Source organism: Cannabis sativa, chromosome 4 (assembly GCF_029168945.1).
Source record: "Cannabis sativa cultivar Pink pepper isolate KNU-18-1 chromosome 4, ASM2916894v1, whole genome shotgun sequence".
NCBI classification, from domain to species: domain Eukaryota; kingdom Viridiplantae; phylum Streptophyta; class Magnoliopsida; order Rosales; family Cannabaceae; genus Cannabis; species Cannabis sativa.
The window spans coordinates 73255156-73275497 of NC_083604.1; the positions used below are offsets into that span (position 1 = coordinate 73255156).

At 33.7% G+C, this 20342-nt stretch overlaps 2 protein-coding genes across 3 annotated transcripts; one reads left to right on the forward strand and one right to left on the reverse strand.

Annotated features, from left to right (window-relative positions):
- The first annotated feature begins 928 nt into the window (after positions 1 to 928).
- On the forward strand, positions 929 to 7639 carry LOC115714176 (nicotinate phosphoribosyltransferase 1). The gene is made up of 15 exons (XM_030642749.2): positions 929 to 1564; positions 2128 to 2275; positions 2847 to 2966; positions 3091 to 3225; positions 3324 to 3385; positions 3722 to 3797; positions 4269 to 4370; positions 4628 to 4744; positions 5156 to 5214; positions 5966 to 6140; positions 6290 to 6424; positions 6523 to 6621; positions 6745 to 6853; positions 7054 to 7166; positions 7260 to 7639. Exons 1-15 carry the CDS (start codon positions 1425 to 1427, stop codon positions 7335 to 7337), a joined length of 1668 nt encoding a protein of 555 aa, XP_030498609.1. The 5' UTR covers positions 929 to 1424; the 3' UTR covers positions 7338 to 7639.
- A 912-nt stretch (positions 7640 to 8551) lies between these two features.
- LOC115713037 (DNA polymerase alpha catalytic subunit) lies at positions 8552 to 19161 on the reverse strand. 2 transcript variants are annotated; one of them, XM_061114460.1, is made up of 32 exons: positions 17848 to 19161; positions 17150 to 17320; positions 16978 to 17061; positions 16782 to 16856; positions 16484 to 16548; positions 16250 to 16340; positions 15957 to 16145; positions 15391 to 15554; positions 15149 to 15263; positions 14403 to 14582; positions 14198 to 14311; positions 13821 to 13940; positions 13415 to 13729; positions 13137 to 13229; positions 12753 to 12871; positions 12550 to 12622; positions 12390 to 12446; positions 12198 to 12290; positions 11695 to 11817; positions 11511 to 11608; positions 11368 to 11413; positions 11108 to 11221; positions 10935 to 11018; positions 10691 to 10804; positions 10519 to 10608; positions 10353 to 10429; positions 9927 to 10143; positions 9739 to 9792; positions 9510 to 9629; positions 9345 to 9419; positions 9104 to 9258; positions 8552 to 8931 (listed from the first exon to the last, which is right to left on the reverse strand). In XM_061114460.1, exons 1-31 carry the CDS (start codon positions 19012 to 19014, stop codon positions 9112 to 9114), a joined length of 4644 nt encoding a protein of 1547 aa, XP_060970443.1. In that variant the 5' UTR covers positions 19015 to 19161; the 3' UTR covers positions 8552 to 8931; positions 9104 to 9111. The 2 variants fall into 2 exon arrangements, with proteins under 2 accessions (XP_060970443.1, XP_030497371.1); XM_030641511.2 differs by having other exon boundaries at positions 8552 to 9258; positions 17848 to 19157.
- Positions 19162 to 20342: the final 1181 nt, after the last annotated feature.

The window sequence follows — 20342 nt, forward strand, 5'->3', positions numbered from 1 at the left end:
TCGATGCATTCAAAATTTATTTTATTATTTATTGGTATTGAATCTGGCACTATATATCACGCCCATTTAATAATTTAGATAAAATCCCTTTAATTATATAATACTATTTCAGACTAGTATTATTAGTGCTGCAATAAAGTGAATACCATGTGCATCATGTTTTTTTTGTCAAAATCTAAATTTAAATTGAATTCATGAATGCAAATGCAATCATTCATAATTATTTTATATGACTTTGAACATTTTCAACTTTCAACTTTTCCTATATTTCTACCCAAATTCATTTGTTTATCATTAGTTTTCCATATAATCTTCTTGTTCTTTTCTTTAGAAAGAAAATTTGGCATATATTCTTACTTATATTACACGGGTAATGGTAAATGTAAATAAAATAAGGATTATTTCACAAAAACATAAATATAATTAAAAAAAATTATAAAAATACAGATTTCATGTAATTTTAAACATATTTACGATTTTTTTTTTTATTTACAGAAATACAATTTTTTTATTATTTTGTTAATTTTTTGTTGATTTTTTGTTATCTGTATGTTATTTTGATGTTACTTTTATGTAGTTTTTTTGTTGATATTATGTTGTTTTCGTATTATTTTTTAGAAAACCATAAAAATGTAAAAAAATATTTTGTGAATGTAAAAATATAAATATTTTATAAAAAATAGTGTCATATATAATTATTCTAATAAAATAATTACTTGCGTATAATTCAAGTCGGGTCGGGTCGGGTCGAAGTTTGCATGGTTGAATGGAGAAGTGACTCTTGAAAGTGCGTTAAGGACGGGCCACGATCGATGATTCAAAAATCAAATGCTACCAAAATTTAACAAATTCTTTTTTGTTCTTTCAAAAATATAAAAACCAAAAACAAATAAATAAAAAAGCTGCACCACAGAGTCTCTTCTGCGGTCAAAATTAAATATATATATACATACACACAATTAATGGTGGAAATAAAACATTACTAATTAAAAATATCAAATATTTATTTTTTTGAAGATTATCATAATTTTAATTCTAATATTATTGGTAGATTTGTTCGAAGTCATTTATTAAAAATTATTAATTAATTAATTAATTAATTAATTAACAGAGAATAGAAAGGAATGTTCGTAGAAAGAAAGCATCATCATCATCGGTTAAAACGGTGGAAAACTCTCTATTCGATAATTTCTTCGTCTCTTTCTCACAATCCCTTTCGTTAATTTTTATTTATTTTAATTTTGTTAAATAAATAATTTTAAATTTCTGGTGAGGCGCACGATAGCATTCGCAGAGAGTCCAGGAGAGGAGGTATAGGTAGAAATAGATGTGTGTGTATGAATAGAGGAAGATTATAGTTTGATTTGAGGAAAAAAATTCAAGTTGAAGAAAGAAAGAAAAACCCTAGGAATTGGGAGTGAGCAATGGAGGCGAACGGTCCAAATGCGAGTAAGGTACTGGATGGCCCGACCAATCCAATGGTTACGCCTCTCCTTACCGATCTTTATCAGTTCACTATGGCTTACGCTTACTGGAAAGCCGGCAAGCATAATGAGCAAGCCGTGTGAGTGTCTTTTTTTTTTTTGAATTTGAATTTCTGTTTTCTGTTTGGTTCCTGAGAAATCTCTTGGAATTTGAAATTGTGAAATGAATTCATTAGATTTTATTTTGTTATGTTCTTTCTTTGCCATGCAATATGTATGGATTGGCAATTAACTATGTCATTGAAAACATATAAAGTGGAAGAAAAAAAAAAGTACTTTTTGTAGGTACGATACCAAACTGAGAATTATATGTATTAGTTTCGACAGATATGGTAAAGGGCAGAATATATTTAAATTTATATGAAGAAAATGTATTGATATACTTTGATTGGAAAAAAAAAGGGGTAAAACATTCAAAACTACAACTGTTTTTAATGTTTTATGGATTAGTTTCGAAGTATTGACGGCATTGCTTATTATTTATCTATTTATTTACTTATGAAAAGAAATTATATATTTTCATGTGGGATTGTAGTATGGTAGCTTAAATGATTCATTTTTATGTCAGTTAATGAGGTTGTGGAGTGTGTTGAATGTCTGTCTAAGCTGCTTCATTTATTCAATTGTTTATGATATGTCACAGATTTGATTTGTATTTTCGGAAGAATCCTTTTGGTGGTGAATATACGGTCTTTGCTGGTTTAGAAGAGTGCATAAGGCTGATTGCCAATTTTAGATTTACAGAAGATGAGATAGCCTTTGTTCGCCAATCTTTACCTTCTTCATGTGAGGTAACCGATTTTTTTTGTCCGTGGTTGTTAACAGATTTCTTTTTAGTTTGTGAGACAGCAATGATGCATCCCCTTTTTAGGCCTCATGAACTTGGGCATTTTTTCTTTTTTCAATAATTATAGATGATATGGCTATGAGATTTTTGTATTATTTGTTTTATAAATCAGCAAATATTACATCATGATAGAGTTACTTTCTCATGTTTTATATGAACATAAAACTTTTAGTGTTGTTGGACCTTTGTTCGCAAGTCTGGATGCATCCAAAATTTATGGATAGCTTTTATTATCTACGACAATTTTCTCTTTTTCTTCCATTGGGAACCAGAACCTTTAGCTGATTGAAACTGTAAATATTTTCTGAGCTACATATCATCCCCTGAAAGATGTGGAGCAATAGAATTTTTAGACTAAATTGAACTATACAAAAATGTGGAACTGTAGAGATGATTAATTTTCCTTGTAGCTCCTACATTTGAGCATATTATCTCCCTTTTTTAACTTATTTCTCACCAATATTTATATTTACCGAATAGTTTACAGTTATATAATCAAAGCATTATTGATGTAGGACGGCTTTTACGATTATCTTAGGGGTATCAACTGCTCAGATGTCGAAGTGTATGCTGCCTCAGAGGGATCAGTTGTTTTCCCGAAGGTTCCACTGATGAGAGTTGAAGGGCCTGTTGCTGTGAGTGCCATGAAACTCATTGCTGTCTTCTTCTTCTAAGTGTATCAATGCTATCTTGCATTGCTTCATTTCTGGTCCTAATTCATATTTTAAGGCTAATATATTTTATCTCTTACTATTTCAGGTGGTCCAATTGCTGGAAACTCCATTTTTGAATCTTATTAATTATGCATCATTAGTTGCTACTAATGCTGCAAGGCATCGGTTTGTTGCTGGGAAATCAAAACTTCTACTTGAGTTTGGTCTTCGAAGAGCTCAGGTACTTTGCATGAGTTTGATCGTTTTCAACCTGGTCGCTATTTTTACTAAGTTTTGAAATGTTGAAGTGGGTTTATCTTCATCAATGTGATGTTATAGGGGCCTGATGGTGGAGTAGGGGCGTCAAAATACTGCTATCTTGGAGGATTTGATGCAACAAGGTAGTTTTGTATTATCATTTGGCATGCTTTAGATTTTTTTTAGTTTCTCCTCTCTTCGAATTCTTTTAGAACTTTCTAAGCATTGCATTTCTTCAATTGTCTGTCCTTTTATATATATTACCTATTTAGGATTGTTTTTCCATGCTACATTAAGATGCCTACCTTTTATTACTAGTCTACAATTATTAGTGTGGTAAATTATTGCCAACTTGCTTTAGAACATAGTAGATAAAATATGTATTGATCTTGAGAGCAGTAGTTTAATTAATCTGTTGATTCTCTCATTGGCTTTTGCCTGCTACAACCAGTCTAAATCTTTATACTGTGTTTTTACAGCAATGTTGCAGCTGGGAAGTTATTCGGAATACCACTTCGTGGAACGCATTCTCATGCTTTTGTTAGCTCATTCATGGTTTGTAGCTCTTGGAAGAAATTGTATGACATCTTTGTGTGAAGTTTATAGAGATGTTTTGCAAATTAACTTTAATTAACCAAAATATTTTTGCAAAAGATTTACAAAGGTTTTCATGGAAGTATGTTTTCAACTAAGTAATATATTTTTCTGTGACTTCATTGTCATTTTGTTTTCTCTATTGCTAAGGGAACTTTAGTTTATAATTACAAATATGATGTCTCATATGTCTTTTATGGAATGAGTTAGCAAACAGTTTCTTGTACTATAAAGAACCTTCACACTACAGAAATATGTTTTTTTTATTATGTATTACTTGCCAAGAAAATGAACTTGCTGACTGTTATGCATTGATCTACTTATTTATCAAATATGAAACCATGTAACTAGGTTCTTTGCATTCTTATTCATTTCTAATTAATAGGCTTGTCTGCATCCTTACTTGTCTTATTTCTATTTAATGTTTTGCAGAGTCCAGATGAGATTGTTGATAAATCGCTTCGCAGCAAGGATGGTTCTACTACTTGTGAGGATTTTGTTAACTTGGCGCAGACTTGGTTAAACAAAATTAAGGTGTTGCGATTATGGACTTTAGATTATCCAATTTACAATTTCTTATGTATTCAATTAACCTTTTATGCCTTTTCTTACTTTTTCGTCTTCTGACTGTATCATTAATTTTGTTGCAAATATTTCCAACGATCATATCTTAAATCAGTATTTTCCTTTTACGTGAATGAAGAGAATCCTTTTCAGGATTCTAAGCTCCTTAGTTATAAGATTATATATTTGTATGTACTTTGTTGATGCTAGCTATGACTTTTTTGCAGTGGTCAACATCATTACATGGTCTTTTTGGCGAAACCAATCAAAGTGAGCTGGCAGCTTTCATATCTTATGCACTGGCATTTCCTAATAACTTTCTAGCACTTGTAGACACATATGATGTAAGTAAATGTATAGAATTTTATCTAATCATTTTTTACGGTACTTTGAGGTCTACATGCCATGCTTTCTGTATGTTTGTTTTTTTGCTTCCTTAAAATTTGTTTTGAATCTTCTTTTGTTTTCAATATCAAGTAATTGAAATTATTTATTCTTAAATCTTGTAATTTTTCATTCCGGATATTTGACTTACAAACTTAATTCGCTATTTAATTCTCTTTCATTAAGGACTTGGTGAGCTCTATCTGAGCAACTAAATGGATGTTAATTTTTTTTATTATTATTTTATATATTGGTTAAGTTTTTCAGGTCAAGAAATAATTCCATTGCTATTTGTAATCATACTTTTATATCCACAGCTTGTATTTGTTTTTGCGGTGTTTTTAACAATAGCCTTGCATTTGTTGTACTAGGTTATGAGGAGTGGAATTCCAAACTTTTGTGCAGTTGCCTTGGGACTCAATGATCTGGGGTATGTCTCGTGTATATTGGCTTGTTTGTATATGATGAAATAATACCATAGTTCTCTCTTTTTCAATTGCCATTAGTTTTTTCCCCCTCTGTTCGGTCCCATCATTTTTGGATGTTCTTAGAAATTTACAAATTGAAAATTTGCAAAAATATAGTTTTCTCTTGCTATTCATAATAGGAAAACAATTTGTGCAAAAGTAGTGATGATGAGAGACTGACAATGATGTAAGATGTTCCACTTGAGGGATAGATATATCAATCCATATCTACAGTATCTAGAAGATTACAAGAGCTATCTATAGATTTTGACAACTACAACTGATGTGCATATATATTAGGACGAGTAATTGCACTGTGGAATACTGTTTATCTTTTATGAATTATGAGTAAGGTTAACCAATATTGAATGTTTTCATGGTAATATTTAGTCAATTTCGAAATTTCTTAAAAATGACCTAAATCCTTTTTTAGTGAATATTAAATACAGTTTTTTGGGGGCATTACAGACATTTCATTCAAAGCACAACATGCTTACCTTCTGCAAAATATAAATTTGGTTTGGCTCCATGAACATACAGTTGGCTTTTCTTTTTGCAACTTTCTTAGATTCTTTATTGTTTCCTGTTCTCATATTAGTTTTGATTTGTTCTTTCATGTTATCATTGTAAATATGCTCAACTAGTATTGATCATTTTTACTCTAATATATTTATAAGTTTTCTCAATATTGTTTTGGGTGGCTTTTATGTCCAGCTACAAAGCAGGAGGTATTAGATTGGACTCTGGTGACCTAGCATATCTTTCTTTGGAGAGCCGGAAATTCTTTTTGGCCATTGAGAAAGAATTTGAAGTGTCTGGATTTGGAAAGATGAGTATTACGGCTAGTAATGATCTCAATGAGGAAACCTTGGATGCGTTAAATAAACAGGTAATGCTTTTAGATTGTAACTAATGTACAAGAATCTTGAACCGGTTACTGATCACTATGATTACCTGTGCCATGTGTTGAATATGCATAAACATCTTTTTGGTGGATTGCCCAAATTTCTTAATTGAAAAGTTCTTTTTTTTTTGCAGGGTCATGAGGTTGATGCATTCGGAATTGGAACTAATGTGGTTACTTGCTATTCTCAAGCTGCCCTAGGTTGTGTCTTCAAGCTTGTTGAAATCAATAATCAGCCCCGCATCAAGCTATCTGAAGATGTTTCAAAGGTTTGAACACACGTTACAAGCATTTCCAGTATGACTTATAGTTTTGTAAGACTTTCTACCATTTGTTCTTATCTATTATCTTCTACTTTTCTTTCTAGGTCTCTATTCCTTGTAAAAAACGGTGCTTCAGATTATTCGGGAAAGAAGGTTATGGTTTGGTAGACATAATGACTGGAGAAAATGAACCACCTCCAAAGGTATAGTAATCTCAGCCTTTGTGGTAATATGTACTTTACGTATACATTTATGATGGTACAATTTTTGGAGTTGTGACATTCTTTTTTAATTGTCAACTTGACGTTTGATGTTATCACGTTCAGGTGGGAGAAAGAATCTTGTGCCGTCACCCTTTTAGTGAATCGAAAAGAGCATACGTGGTGCCACAGCGTGTTGAAGAGCTTCTCAAATGTTATTGGCCGGGGAATTCAGGTTTGAGTATGCATTTATGTTGTGTATTTTTATTTTATTTTAAACCAAAACTTTATTAGCACTAATTCAGAGACTCTGATCTGTATAACCAAAAAATTTGTTACTGAAGAACTGAGAAAATGTCACCAACCATGAATACACTCTTGAAAGTACATGTACGTACCAGTGTCTAAACTCATCAATTATGTTGTTTGTTGAAGGTCTCAAACGAGGAGATCTGCCACCTCTCAAGGAAATCAGGCAGCGGTGCATCAATCAACTTGAACAAATGCGTTCCGACCACATGAGGAGATTAAACCCGACACCATACAAGGTACCTAAGACACCTCTTATTTCCCCAATCTTGGTTTTATTATTTTTCATCAATTGCTCCTGTAACCGTGTTTTTCAACTCCATGCTGTGAAGGTGAGTGTGAGCGCTAAGCTCTACGACTTCATTCATTTCCTATGGCTGAACGAGGCTCCAGTTGGCGAGTTAGAGTGAAAGAGTGGCCTTGTAAACAGGGGGGCCGTGAAAGCTAACACAGTGTAACATTTGCAGCATTGCAATGTTAAATAAAAAAGGGGGAAATTGGAAATGGGGTTGGCTTTTAGATAGTAAGCATAATAAGGGCATAGTACATATATTTCCGCCAGTGTAGTTGTTGAATATTTAATTGTTTCTTCGTTAATAAAAATTCATTATTTTGAGTTTTTTCCCTGTGAAACTCAGTTATTTGTTTCATTAGTCTCGCACTGCTTATGTAACACATTTTTTTAGCATTAGAAAGTGAACACAAATAATGCTAAGTATTACAAAATCTTAGTCTTACTTTTAATGTTATTGTTGGGTTCAATCTTGACTTTGATAGGGTTCTTATTGGTATACATATCCACATACTTTTACTAAAAATATAAATGAAAAGAACATAGGAATTGTAATTATTATTACCATTACTTTGGTTTAACTTTTAAAGTTTTATAATGATTTTATATTGCAATGATCATTACATCATGCATTCATTAACATCAAGATACCATTCTGTTACATTACCATTGCATTCCATCAAACAAAATATAAATGGGAAATTTGATTTTCTATACTTACACTACTTAATATTTTATCCTTAAACTAATACATATTACCATTGAAAATATATGACTATTTTATCTAAAACCCAAAATTACCCTTCTTAAATTTCCCATACTTTTTTTTAGTGCAAAAACATAAAATAAAAATAAAAAAAAAATTGGTAGTGCGATAGTGATCCGATGGTCACCTGATGTTACTTTTGTATATACAAAAACATAACAAAAAAAAAAAAAATTGGTACCAGAATTGGTCTGATGGGATCCGATGGTGGTCTGATAGTCACCTAATGCTATTTTTTTTTTATGTATAAAAAACATAAAAAAAAATTGGTAGCAAATATGGTCCGATTGGTGGTCTGATATGGGGTCCGATTGTGTGGTTTGATGGGGGATCCGATTGTGTAAATGAAGGTGATGTAAATAGGAGATATTTTAAGAATATCATAAAAATTATCATATCCTACAAATATTAGTTATTATTAATTTAAGAATTTTTTTAAACAAATGTAAGCATAAAAAATTAAATTTCCCATTTAAAAAAAAATTAAAAAAACAATATATGAAATAATCCCCCAAGAAAATATATATTATACTTTAAAATAATAAAAAAATAAATAAAAAACCCAATTTTAGACTAAATAATTATATGAATTTATAGTCCCGCTAGGGATAAATTTGGAAGGTTGGATAAAATTATCCAATCCAACTCAAACTTAAAAGTGTCAAACATAGGTTAGGACAAATCCAGAGCTTCAAACATGCTCAATTACAGGCACATCAGTGCATAAATTTGTCTAGCATCATATTTAAAGACTGGAAAGTGAGATGATTTTTACATTATACCCTAAATTCCAGCACGAGTATCAGTACCATTGTATTTAATAATGTATCTTATATTACAGTAAGCAGTATAGAAATACTAGAGTCCCAAAGGCCCAAAAGTTGCATAACTTCATCAGTACACACTCCACTATCAAGTGTTGGAGTTTATATATATATATCAAAACCTGTCGAGACGGTTATTATTCATGGCTTGTAAATTAGTGAACGCAACAAGAAACACAAGATGCCCTCTAAGGACATTCTCTAATGGTACAATAAAATGTTCCACATTTTTATATATATACATGAAGATCAAAGAATAAAATTAGAGAAACAAAAATGAGTTGAGTGGCTCACGCTAGAAATCATACTGATACGGTTAAACTCTGTAGCTGTATCCACCCATAGGCACAGCGGTCACGAATCCTTTGAACTATTGATGCAGCCAAATTGACCACTGGACGGATTTTCACCAATTCTTTCTCCACCGGCAATCTAGCTGTAGCATCCATCTGCAACCGAAAGTTATATACATTACGTTACATTCTAAATCAGACCATGTCAAGTCGATAAAACCATTTAATGAAATTCAAATAACCTTTTCTATGCAGCGTACAGTATCCAATACATGACAGAAATATGAGAGCTGCTTGTACAGATCTGCTTCTGTGTACTGGAGAAAGTATACATTTGTAATCAAAATTAACATAAGCAATAAAAGGAAAAGAAATGAACTTCATTTGAACAAGTTTGTTGAGCAAACCTTTCTTATGAGATGCCCGTTACAGCTGGGATAGTTTGGACAAACTGTGCCTCTCTCAGAATCACCAACAAGCCGAAGGTTTAGGCTTCGTGTAGTGTATTTGCAAGTTTCATCATCGCACTGAAAAGTAAATTAAGCACTTAAGAAGAACCAAAGTATTATAATTGACCACAAAAATCAACCTGCCAGTACTGCATTTCTGGAATAGTAAATAGAAAAGGTAAATTACCGTCATTAAGCCCTTGTAATACAATGAAATGAACCTTTCTGCTTGTCTTTTGACCTATAAGATTAACAGGCCCAGTTCGCATTGTCAGTAGATTCTCTATGAGAATAGAAATCAAAATCAAAATATTAAGTTTCTGTGGAGACCATTGAAGTCCATTACTTTCATAAATGAAAATACATGATAAATACCTGGTTGGCAATCATTGCTGGGGACAGCTTTCCCGCATCCGCTTCTGCAGGGCATTTGGGGCAGTGTAATCTCTGCCAAAAGTTGCTGGTAGACTCTTCTTCTGGCTTTGTTAGATTTTCCTTCACTGACTTACAAACTGAAGTAAAGATGGTTGGACATTCAAAAGTCCCAGGGCAGCTGGGACATGACAAGTTCAATGGCTCACAGCCTCCATATCTGCAATTTACAACACAAGTATATTTTGTTTCATTCTCTTTACTATTTGAACAAGAAACTACAAATAGCTCAAGATGCAGGTTGTTCAAATCCTTTAGCATACACTTTTGTGGTTACAAAGGTAATCTTACACATTTTTTACAGGTATGGTTTGGAAGCACTGACATATATGAATATGTGTTAGGACAAGTACACAAGATAAAGGTTACCTCTCCTCATCGTCAACAGCGAACAAGAGTGAACTGGATGGATCACTGCTAACATTGTCTCTTGAGCTACTTTTGAACTACATGAAGCAATTTTTCAGTTTGTTAGACATATAAAAGAGGAAGTGGTTCTGATGTTGATTGTCAGGGAGGAAAAGGAATAATATACCTTAGAAGAGTCAAGTCCCAAACAATCAGCCAAGCGTTCTGGGCTAGTACCCTGGATTGAAGCACACAAACGTGACACCACCGGATGGATCTGCACGAGGAAACTATACCATAAGACAAAGTAGAAGATGTAGCATACAATTTATCTTTTGCACATGAAACTACAAAGCCACCTGCTGAGACAAGTAGTAATCAATATCGATCATCCATTTCCCATCTTCTCTTTTTAATTCGTCAGGGTGTCTAGCACGCTGAGCAATTCCAGTTGAGCTAACAGAACTAGTCCCCTGTCCAAAAATGGGAATGTGATGAAGGGGAAGAAAAAGCATATTAAATGATAAACATCATATTTTATAGCACCATTAGCAAGTTCAGCCTACTACATCAACAGAGAACTGAATTTGATGTATCACAAACCTGTTCACAGCAGATAATGTAAGGGATTGTATCGCCAACAGAGCAGCCACTTGAGTATCCACTTTGCTTCAATCTTTGTGCCACCTAGGAATGTTTCCCGGGATGACAGTGTAACATTAGAAAATGTGATTTGAGAGTTCGATTCATTTTAAAAATCAGTTATTTAAACTCACCAGAACATGAGGTTGGTTTTTGGCATCAGGATACGCCTCAGGTGGTTTAGTTAACGTCTTGGTGATGATATATTTCTCAAGGGCTACTTGTCCTTTCCTCATATCCTCCTGAACCTGTTCAAATGCAAATAAATCAAATGTTATCTTTAAGTTTATCAGGGACAATAATAGTCAATTGACTATTAGATAAATACGTTGTTTTTACACTAAAAGGTGGAAAGCATTCCCAACTCCCATCTAAATAAAAGACATAAACTCACCCTCATCAGAGAGTTATGAATTGCTTCAACCACATCCTCGCAAGATCTGTGGGGGCATAAGATTCGATGATGTGACAAGACAAATCCATTAGAACAAGAAAAAAAATCTTGAAAAGTAATAGATAGTACACGGCATAACCTACCCTCCTGACAAAATTTGACTTAGACAAAAATCTCCAAGTTCCTTTGAGAGCAAACTCCAGTCTCGGCGAACCATATCAAGGCCTTTACGTTCAATGACCTGCAGAAGAATAGTTACTTTGACTTTTGCTTGTTCCCCTTGTAAACACTACTGACAACAAGAGCCTGAAACTAATTTTACAGTACCTCATATGGTTTCCCATCCTTGAACAGCACTTTTACAGCTGCATACTTCTTCTTTTTGAGAAGCAGCATCCTCTTGTACAAACCATCGAGGTCAATTTCTAAACATCGATACTTCTTGTTAACCTAGTAGTGAATAAAAAAATAAGGGTTATTATACCTTGCTGTGGAATAAACATATAGAGTGGGGAAAAAAAGGCCAAAATGGTATGGAGTATTTGTAGTGCACATGGTGCCAAAAGCTAACATGGAGTAAATCATCAAATCCTTCCAATAGAAACGTTAAGTAACAATCTACAAATTTATTAGGGAAAACAAAAGTTTATACAAATGTTAAGTATCAACTACAAATTTCAAAGTTCTTCCAGCACAGGATGCTGTGTTATCATCTCTTTTACAAAAAGTAACCCTTATAGACTCAACGCAATAAAAAACTTAAATTGATTTCTAAATGGGATTACACGTAGCATAGTATTTTCTGAATAAGTTGCAAATTGAGGCCTTACCTCTTGGATGACTTTTCCTGCTATGGGTCTTGCTTTGGCTATATCATCCAGACCGCTATAAATCATAATTGAATCTGTATCACCATAAATTACCTGCCACATAGAAATGATGAATCCTTTAAAACCTAATCTTTAACTAGATCACAGTTAATTAAGAGCTTATTGACCAAATCCTGATATACAAGGAATGACCTCTAAATTCAAATTGTTCTGAACAAGATCAACGGTACTCTGTAGAATCTCTCTTCCCTGCAAAACAACCACATATCTGGGTGAATACTTGATAGAATCAGTCTAAAACATCAATTAATACATTTGTTACAGTTTCTTGTAACACGAGCTTATTTCATACCTGGAGAGTAATGAGCTCAGCCAGTGGCTTAGCATAAAACCTTGAGTTTGAAAACCCCAGACATCCATACATACTGAACACAGCGACGGTACAGTCATAAACAGAAATTAATATAAAGAAATTAAAGACATTATTGAATAACAAGCACAAATTAAAGGAAATGTAAAAATTGGATACAGAACAAAAAAAAAAAACACACCAACCTATTTGCTGTGAGCTTCAACGCTTGCTGTTGAATGTCAAATTGTTGAAACTTAATTCCAGATGCTGTCTTCATCCATGACTTGACCATTCTCCTTCTTTCAACTAGATTCTTCAGCAGCTACACAGTAAAATAAGAAAAATCATTAACAAGATATGGAGAAAGTTAATAAAAGAAAAAACACAAGGCAGATTACTCCACATTAGAAATATGTTTCACTTGTAATGCATAAGACACAACATGCTTAAGCCAATATCTTCCATTCTTAATGCCAAATCCAACTTTATGAAGAATGGATATCTTTGCAACAAAGTGATAACCAACCTATGAACCGAGCAGGTAACTGATAAGAAGTACATTTAAATTATATCCAAGAAAATTATACCTCAGGTAGTACTCCTGGTGTTCTACTAGATGGTAAACGAGAAAGTATCCCTTCTGAAGATCTTTCAACGGTTGTAAAACATATATTGTATTCCTGTGAAAACAACAAGTCAATATTCACAAAGTTAAGCATCGTAAGAGCTACAATAGCAGCATAGGCGGTGTACTAGATTGATTTACTTACCCGAATAGTGAAAACAACTAGTCAATATTCACAAAAGTGAGCATAGTAAGAGTTACAATAGCAGCATAGGTGGTGTACTAGATTGATTTACATACCTGAATAATAGAAGGGTAAAGACTATTAAAGTCAAGTAGTAAAATATACTTGTCATATAGTCCCCTTTTTGGCTCAAGAACCAATCCACCTGCATAGGAAGGTCCTTTCTTTCCTTTTCCTTGATTAGCATTGTTCTCCAAACTTGTGTCATCCGCATCCAAATCATCAGCATTTTTGTTCTCAATGCCATTGTTTAGTCTCCTCTTTACTTGTTTTGTTTCCTTTGCATTAAAAGAAAGCTTGTCGGGGACAATATACTTCTTCGCATGGAATGCATGCAGCAAAAGATATTCTACTCTTTGGGCCCTCGCGCCCTGAAAAGGCACACGTTAGAGATATAATATAACAATCAGGTGCATTATCAACCTTTCATGATAAAAGACAAAGAAACGATCATATACTCACTTGCATGGATTTCCCCCACAAATTACCACTTATATTAGTCAGCTGACGTGTGAGTGGAAGAATACTCAGATGAAACATGAGCTCCATGGACAACCACGCATCTGTCTCACCATATTCAATCTAAATACATCAAGAGAACAATATAACCCTTATTAGAAATAAACCATTTAAGCTTTATTAAGGTATTACTACCACTACATTTAGCATTGTCACATTTTTTGGGCCTTGGTTGCACGTCGGAATTAACAATCTTGAAAGTCAACACTTAATAAAAACTAAATTAGTTGACAGGAAAAACATTCATTTACATATCATATATGAGAACAGAAACATTAATCAACTAGAAATGATAATCAACGGTAAGCACTGAAATATACAAGTTCCATGAGGGATTCCATAGTTTGGAACATATGTGGAATATCTTGTGGAGAGATCTCCTTCCTGTCTTTGTTTAACTGGGTCTTGGTGAGTTCCGTCAAAGAATAGCTAACCTGTCACAATCAACTTGCATGTGAGAAACTGAAACTAAATTGACCATCACTGCATTTTAATAGCTCCTAAATAAAGTGAAAAGTACAATACCTCTTTTAATAGGTCACGGGAAGATAAATATGTATCACACAACAACCGGCCAGCAATGCAAGACATAATTCCTGGACTTGCTCCAGATCCAAAAATGGTATTCCCTTTTGAAAGTTTAGGCATCACAGATCGCTTGAGGCGGCCTATTTTGGACCACATAGTACTTGGCACTCTGCAAACCTGCAAAATTTAACATTTGAACTTCTTTAAAAGAATGGCAGCAAATCATGTCCACATATGATTGGATAAGAGGAACTTGCATTAGTGAGAAACCATGACTAGAATTTGGGCACAAAAGTAACATAACAGTACATTAGATTTTTGTCTAATAATATTCTAAATGTGCATCTGACCAGAAAAACAGCCGAATTTGCAGTGTGAGAAAATTAGATACATTGAAAAGCGCATAATAAGAATGCAGTTAAGCTTTTTTCTAAACGTGCTGAAGTTCTTTTGTTTTTATTAACATACATGGAAGGAAGCTAAACGGTATGAGGACAGTATTAACTACTTACTCATAATTAATGGCCTTTAATTATTATTTTTTCCTCTTGGGAGAGGGGGATGTTGAGGAAAGTTTTTGCCAGTTGGTTTAATGCGGCCAGTACATATAACTTGTTATTGAGGAACTTGATAATAAAAAGGATATTTACATGTTCACCTTCATTCAGTTTTATCACCACTGCAAAGGACACATCAAGTATCTACAATTTTTTATTTGATTAATCACACTGAAGTTTTCCCACCTGAGCTCTATGGAGGAGAACATCCAGATCAAACCCAGATATATTATGTCCAACAAGAATGTCACTGTCTAATTTGTGTAACTCAATCATCAAACGGTTTAACAAAGCCCTTTCACTGCAAAAGCAAGGTTAAGCAAACTTAAAAGAGAAACAATATAAATAAAATACAGAAATTGTAGTTTTTCTGTTGGCTGATTAAAAAAAAAAAACAGGATTAGACATGATGTCTGAGTAAAACTTACCTGCTTTCAAAGCATAATACATTTGATCCAGCCTTTGAGTTTCGTTCTGTGGCCTCTTTAGTGAATCCCATGGGAAATATTCCCCCATCAAGCTTACGAACAACAGTAAAATGACTTAGCATACCTGGCTTCTTCCATTCTGAAGCCAACATTGGACTGTCAATCTGAAAAGTTAAATAGCAGCATTAGACATCTAAATGGTTCTCTGAAAATTAAATTTAATTCACACAATAAAAATATAATATATGTTTGAAGTAAAGTGTCTTATTAAGATACTGAAAGAATAAAAAACCAACAGAAACTTCCATGCTGTCCATACTCCAACAATTGATATACAAATCACATTTTAAGATTTTCTGACGATAGCAATATTGTTATAAACTTTTCCAAGTTAGACTAGATTATTAACTGAAGTAACAACACCATTACTCTATCTGTTTTTTAGACATGAAAAAAAGTGGAAATCCAAGAATTTGAATATCATTGACCAAGTTTCGTTCTATATCATAACATGTCAAAAATCATAAAAAAATCCAGCTGCTGTGTGACGATGATTTATAACAAACCTTAGCCCTATTGCAGCAGATGACAGAAGCAGAGATAATTTCATTAATATTTTGCTTCTCGTTGATAATGGTTTTCAAATTTATGGCTGTCACAACAACTGGAGGAATCTCTCCAGATATCTTTGATGAATTTGAAACCCCTATATCTTTTGGAGAATCAACAATAACCTCAAATTTGCACCAGCTGACCTGTAACATATAAACAAACTGTTAACTATGAAATTGAAAATGCATGGATTAAGCCACCGACATCACTTGAATAAAAAGGCGATTCTCAGACTTCAAAATCTCACCCGTTGTGGAGCTTGGCAGGTAGAAAATTTTGCAATTGATAGCCAAGATGGCCCTTTGATCTTTCTTTTAACAAGAAAAAGCTCCAAAGCGCTGCATATTGCAATGCAAAGTCAGGTTCTATTCTTGTATTAATCAACCAGCTATTGGGCATAATATCACACTTAATGAAGTGAGGAGGAAATTTTGAGATACTCATTAAGCAATGGAAATAAAGCTGAAATATCTTCAAGTACCTGTTATGTGTTCCGAGTAACGCGCAGAAAGTTTCCCCTTTCAAATCTGATGGAAGGGGTGGATCCTGTAAAAGTGAAACCAGAGTTTCACAGCACAAGATAAGACTAGAGTCCAATAAATTTGATATTAATAAACAAGTCATATGCTGATATGCATAAGTAAATTAAGTGATAATGATATTTAAGAGTAGAGGGGGTGAGGGGTAATACAGTTAACACAAACTGACAGTTTATAATTTTAGCACATATTATTGTAGTGAAAAAAATAACTGGATCATCTGATTGTCCACTGATGTACCTTAAATGGATAGTTTATCTTGAGTACATAGCTTTCCCCTACTGGTATGTCAGATCGCTCAAAAGCATATTTCCTCTGCAACATATATACGTGAACAAAAAGCAGAAGATGTGAGGTAAACTCTGAATGGTTCTAGAAAGAGAGAGTTGCATAACAAACTTAACTGGTGGAATCTAAGAATGAAGAATTTACAAACCTTCACTGGTGCCATACTAAAATTAGATACATTTAAATCTAACAAATGTTTTGCCACATCGTTCTTTAATCCAGAAGCCACACCCTAAGAGAGGGAAACAGAAGGCATCAGTTAAGCTTAAAATAGAAAACAACTAACATAAGGGGAAAATATATTTAGATAATTTACACACTTGCAGCTTTTTACGAAAATCAGCTGGTGAAATCCGAGACTCTTCAGCATCCTTTTCAAGCTTAGTCAATTCATCCGCATTAAAAGAAGATTGGTGCGGAATAGCATAGACGCATCTCTGCAAGTTCTTGACGACTACACAGCAACTGTGATATGCTGTTCCCGCTTTGACCTATATTGCAGAAAAAAATGGCCTTTTTCTCAGGGTTAGTTTGAAGAGGCCACAGCAAATTCTCAAATTTTCAAACATATGGATAGGGGCATTCTAACAACTCACTAAATATCATCTTTAAGGGCAATTTTGGTGCTAAGATCTGAATGGGGAACATCTAGGCTTAAGATCAACCTACGAGTTGAAAATTAGCATTAACTTTGCTTTAATTTTGCATCACATCCAATATGAGAATGGGAACTACCTTAGTTTGTTGCTAAGTATCATGTCTAGCGTATGTACTTGAAAAAAAGAATTAGCCAACTACAAAAAATACGTCAATCAAGAAAGTTAAATTCGTGTCTTGACCTGATGCCTTGTGTTTGGTTTTGAAAATGGATTCTAGAAACTAGAAGGTACATGAAAGACAAAAGGCATGAACTCTGATTAAAAAAAATGGGGAGTAAATGAAGCCAAGGAAAAAAAAAACATTTGCTAGTGCCTAACCAAAATCACATCAACAAAATAATCAAAATTGTCAGTTTTACCTTCCCAAATAGATAGAGTGTTCCCATATTAGCACCATAGAATTCTTCGTGAGCATCAATAATGTAGAAAGGAATCGAGCCATCTGAATCCAAATCAAAATCTAAATTTTCTTCACTGATTGAACCATTGCCCTCCACAACTCCACCAGTATTCCCAATTTCTCCGTTCCTGACTGCCTTCCATCCTGCAGTTGCACTGAAAGCCGGGTCCCTTTCTTCTTTAGCCTTCGCATTCAAGGTAAACACCTCCTTAGCTGCAGGCTCTACCTTTGCTTCAACAACATTCACTGCTTTCTCCTCAATCCCGCCTCCCTTTTCTGCAGAGTCAGAAGACTGAAAGCATGGAGCCTGACCCAATTCTTCATCTAATTCCATAACTGAGTCTTTCTCTTTCACTTCTTCGCAAACTTCATCATAACTTAACACCGAATCATCGTTCCCAACATCGCTGCCCGGTTCAGAATCACCATTTCTATCAACACGGGAAAATTCAGGACGAGCCAATAGATCAATACCTACATTCGACACTTTCTCGCTCTTAACATTTAAATTAGCTGAAATAGAACTCTTCGAAGCAGGCAATGGAGCACAATGTACCCTCCTACGCCTCTCTCTATCAGCTTCATCCGGCGCAAACTCAGCAATAACATCATCCACAATGCTATCAGAAGACACTACTTTACCCTTATCATCCTTATTCTTCTTAAACACCGAAGAAGTAAACATAGACGAAAGCCTCTGCTTACCCATCATGGCGGCTGCGGCAGAAAGAGAAGCAGAAGAGGAAGAGGGCTTTTTCGGCCGAGGCTCCTTCTTCTCCACTTTCTTCCTCTTCGGTCTCTCCGATTCACCACCGGATTCATCCGAAGAAAGAAGACCAGCTTGAGACCAGTCTTCTTCTTCGCCCTCATCGCCATAGCCAAGACCATCATCGTCGATGATGAAGCCCCTGACTTCTTCTTTCCTCTTGGCTACTAGGGCGTCATACTCGTCTTCATCGACCATGTCGTAGATCGGATTCTCCATCTTGACCTGGTAACCTCCAGTTTCAGATTTGCGGCCACCGCTTCGCAGAGCTTTGAGGCGTTCTAGGGCTCCGGCACGAGCCATGGCCTCAGATCCTTTCCCCCGCCGCCTCCCGGCATCGACTGGTTCCTCGTCCGCCATTTCTCTCTCTCTCTCTAGATCTTAGTGCAGACTGATAATGGAGTGTCTCACTCTAACTCTATCAAGGTTTCAAGTTAGAGTGGATGTTGTGAAATGGCGGGAGCTTTTGTAGTTTTGGCGCGAACAGAATGAAGAAGATGACCCCTTTATATGTTAAGGGAATACATTGGGCTTTGTGGAAAATAAGCCCATGAATTTATAGTATGGGCTAACTCCCGGCCCATTTCTTTCTTATTGAAACTTGAGGGAGCTTGGTTAACCAACGATACCGACAAAATATTTTGATGATTAGATAATGGGAACTTACCAAAAAAAAAAAATATATTGAAATTTGTTAATTTTTACAAAAATATTATCACACGATTTTTTTTTTTAAAAAAAATACTGTATTTTTAAAAAAATTGAAAATTTCAATATATAGTATATATAATCCTTAGATAATGCTCTTTTCTTAAATAGACAAGAGATTGTGAAAAAATGACAAAAAAAAAATATATATCCTACGGTATTGTGTAATTTTAGTTGTGTAAATTTTCCAACTTTGATAATTTTTTGCAAAATAGTATGTGTCTAAAAATTCCTGAATATTTTCGACAAACAAAAATTAGTATTTATTATAAAATGAGAAAATTATATTTAACACCCATTTTACTTTATTAATTTTTATTTTTATTTTTATTTCTATATTTGTTAAGATATACTCACTTTTATAGATAATATCCTTATTATACCCTTAGTTTAATGTAAATTATATGCTAGACTTAAGTGGAGGATGAAGGTATATTGGACAACTTTTTGTGATATACTTTAATAAAATATAATAGGAAGATATTTTTAATTAATGAATAAAAAAAAAAATATTCCTCAACTTATCCCAAAATACATATCTACAATTTGTTCAACATTTTTACAGATTTAATTTTTTTTATACAAAAATATAGACGGTTATTTGTTTACATTATTTTCACAACATTATACTATGTTATTTGCACATATATTTGCAATATGTTGTTTACACGTTATTTTCATGTTTCATCTCAAAAAAAAAAAAAACATTATTTTCATGTTGCTTGGCTCTATAAAAATGTAATTAGAAACAAAGATCTCTAAAAAATTAAATCAGTCTATTTTATGTATATATATATACATATATATATTTTAAAAAAAAAATACTACTCTGTACTTTGTTTAAAAAAAACATGGTATGTCTTCTTAGACATCTTATTTAGTGACCCTTAGCTGCAAGAGATACAGAGCAATGAGCAGCCATTGTTTTTAGGTGAATTGCCCAGCTTGAATTCTGCTGAGAAACTAGCATAAATCCATGC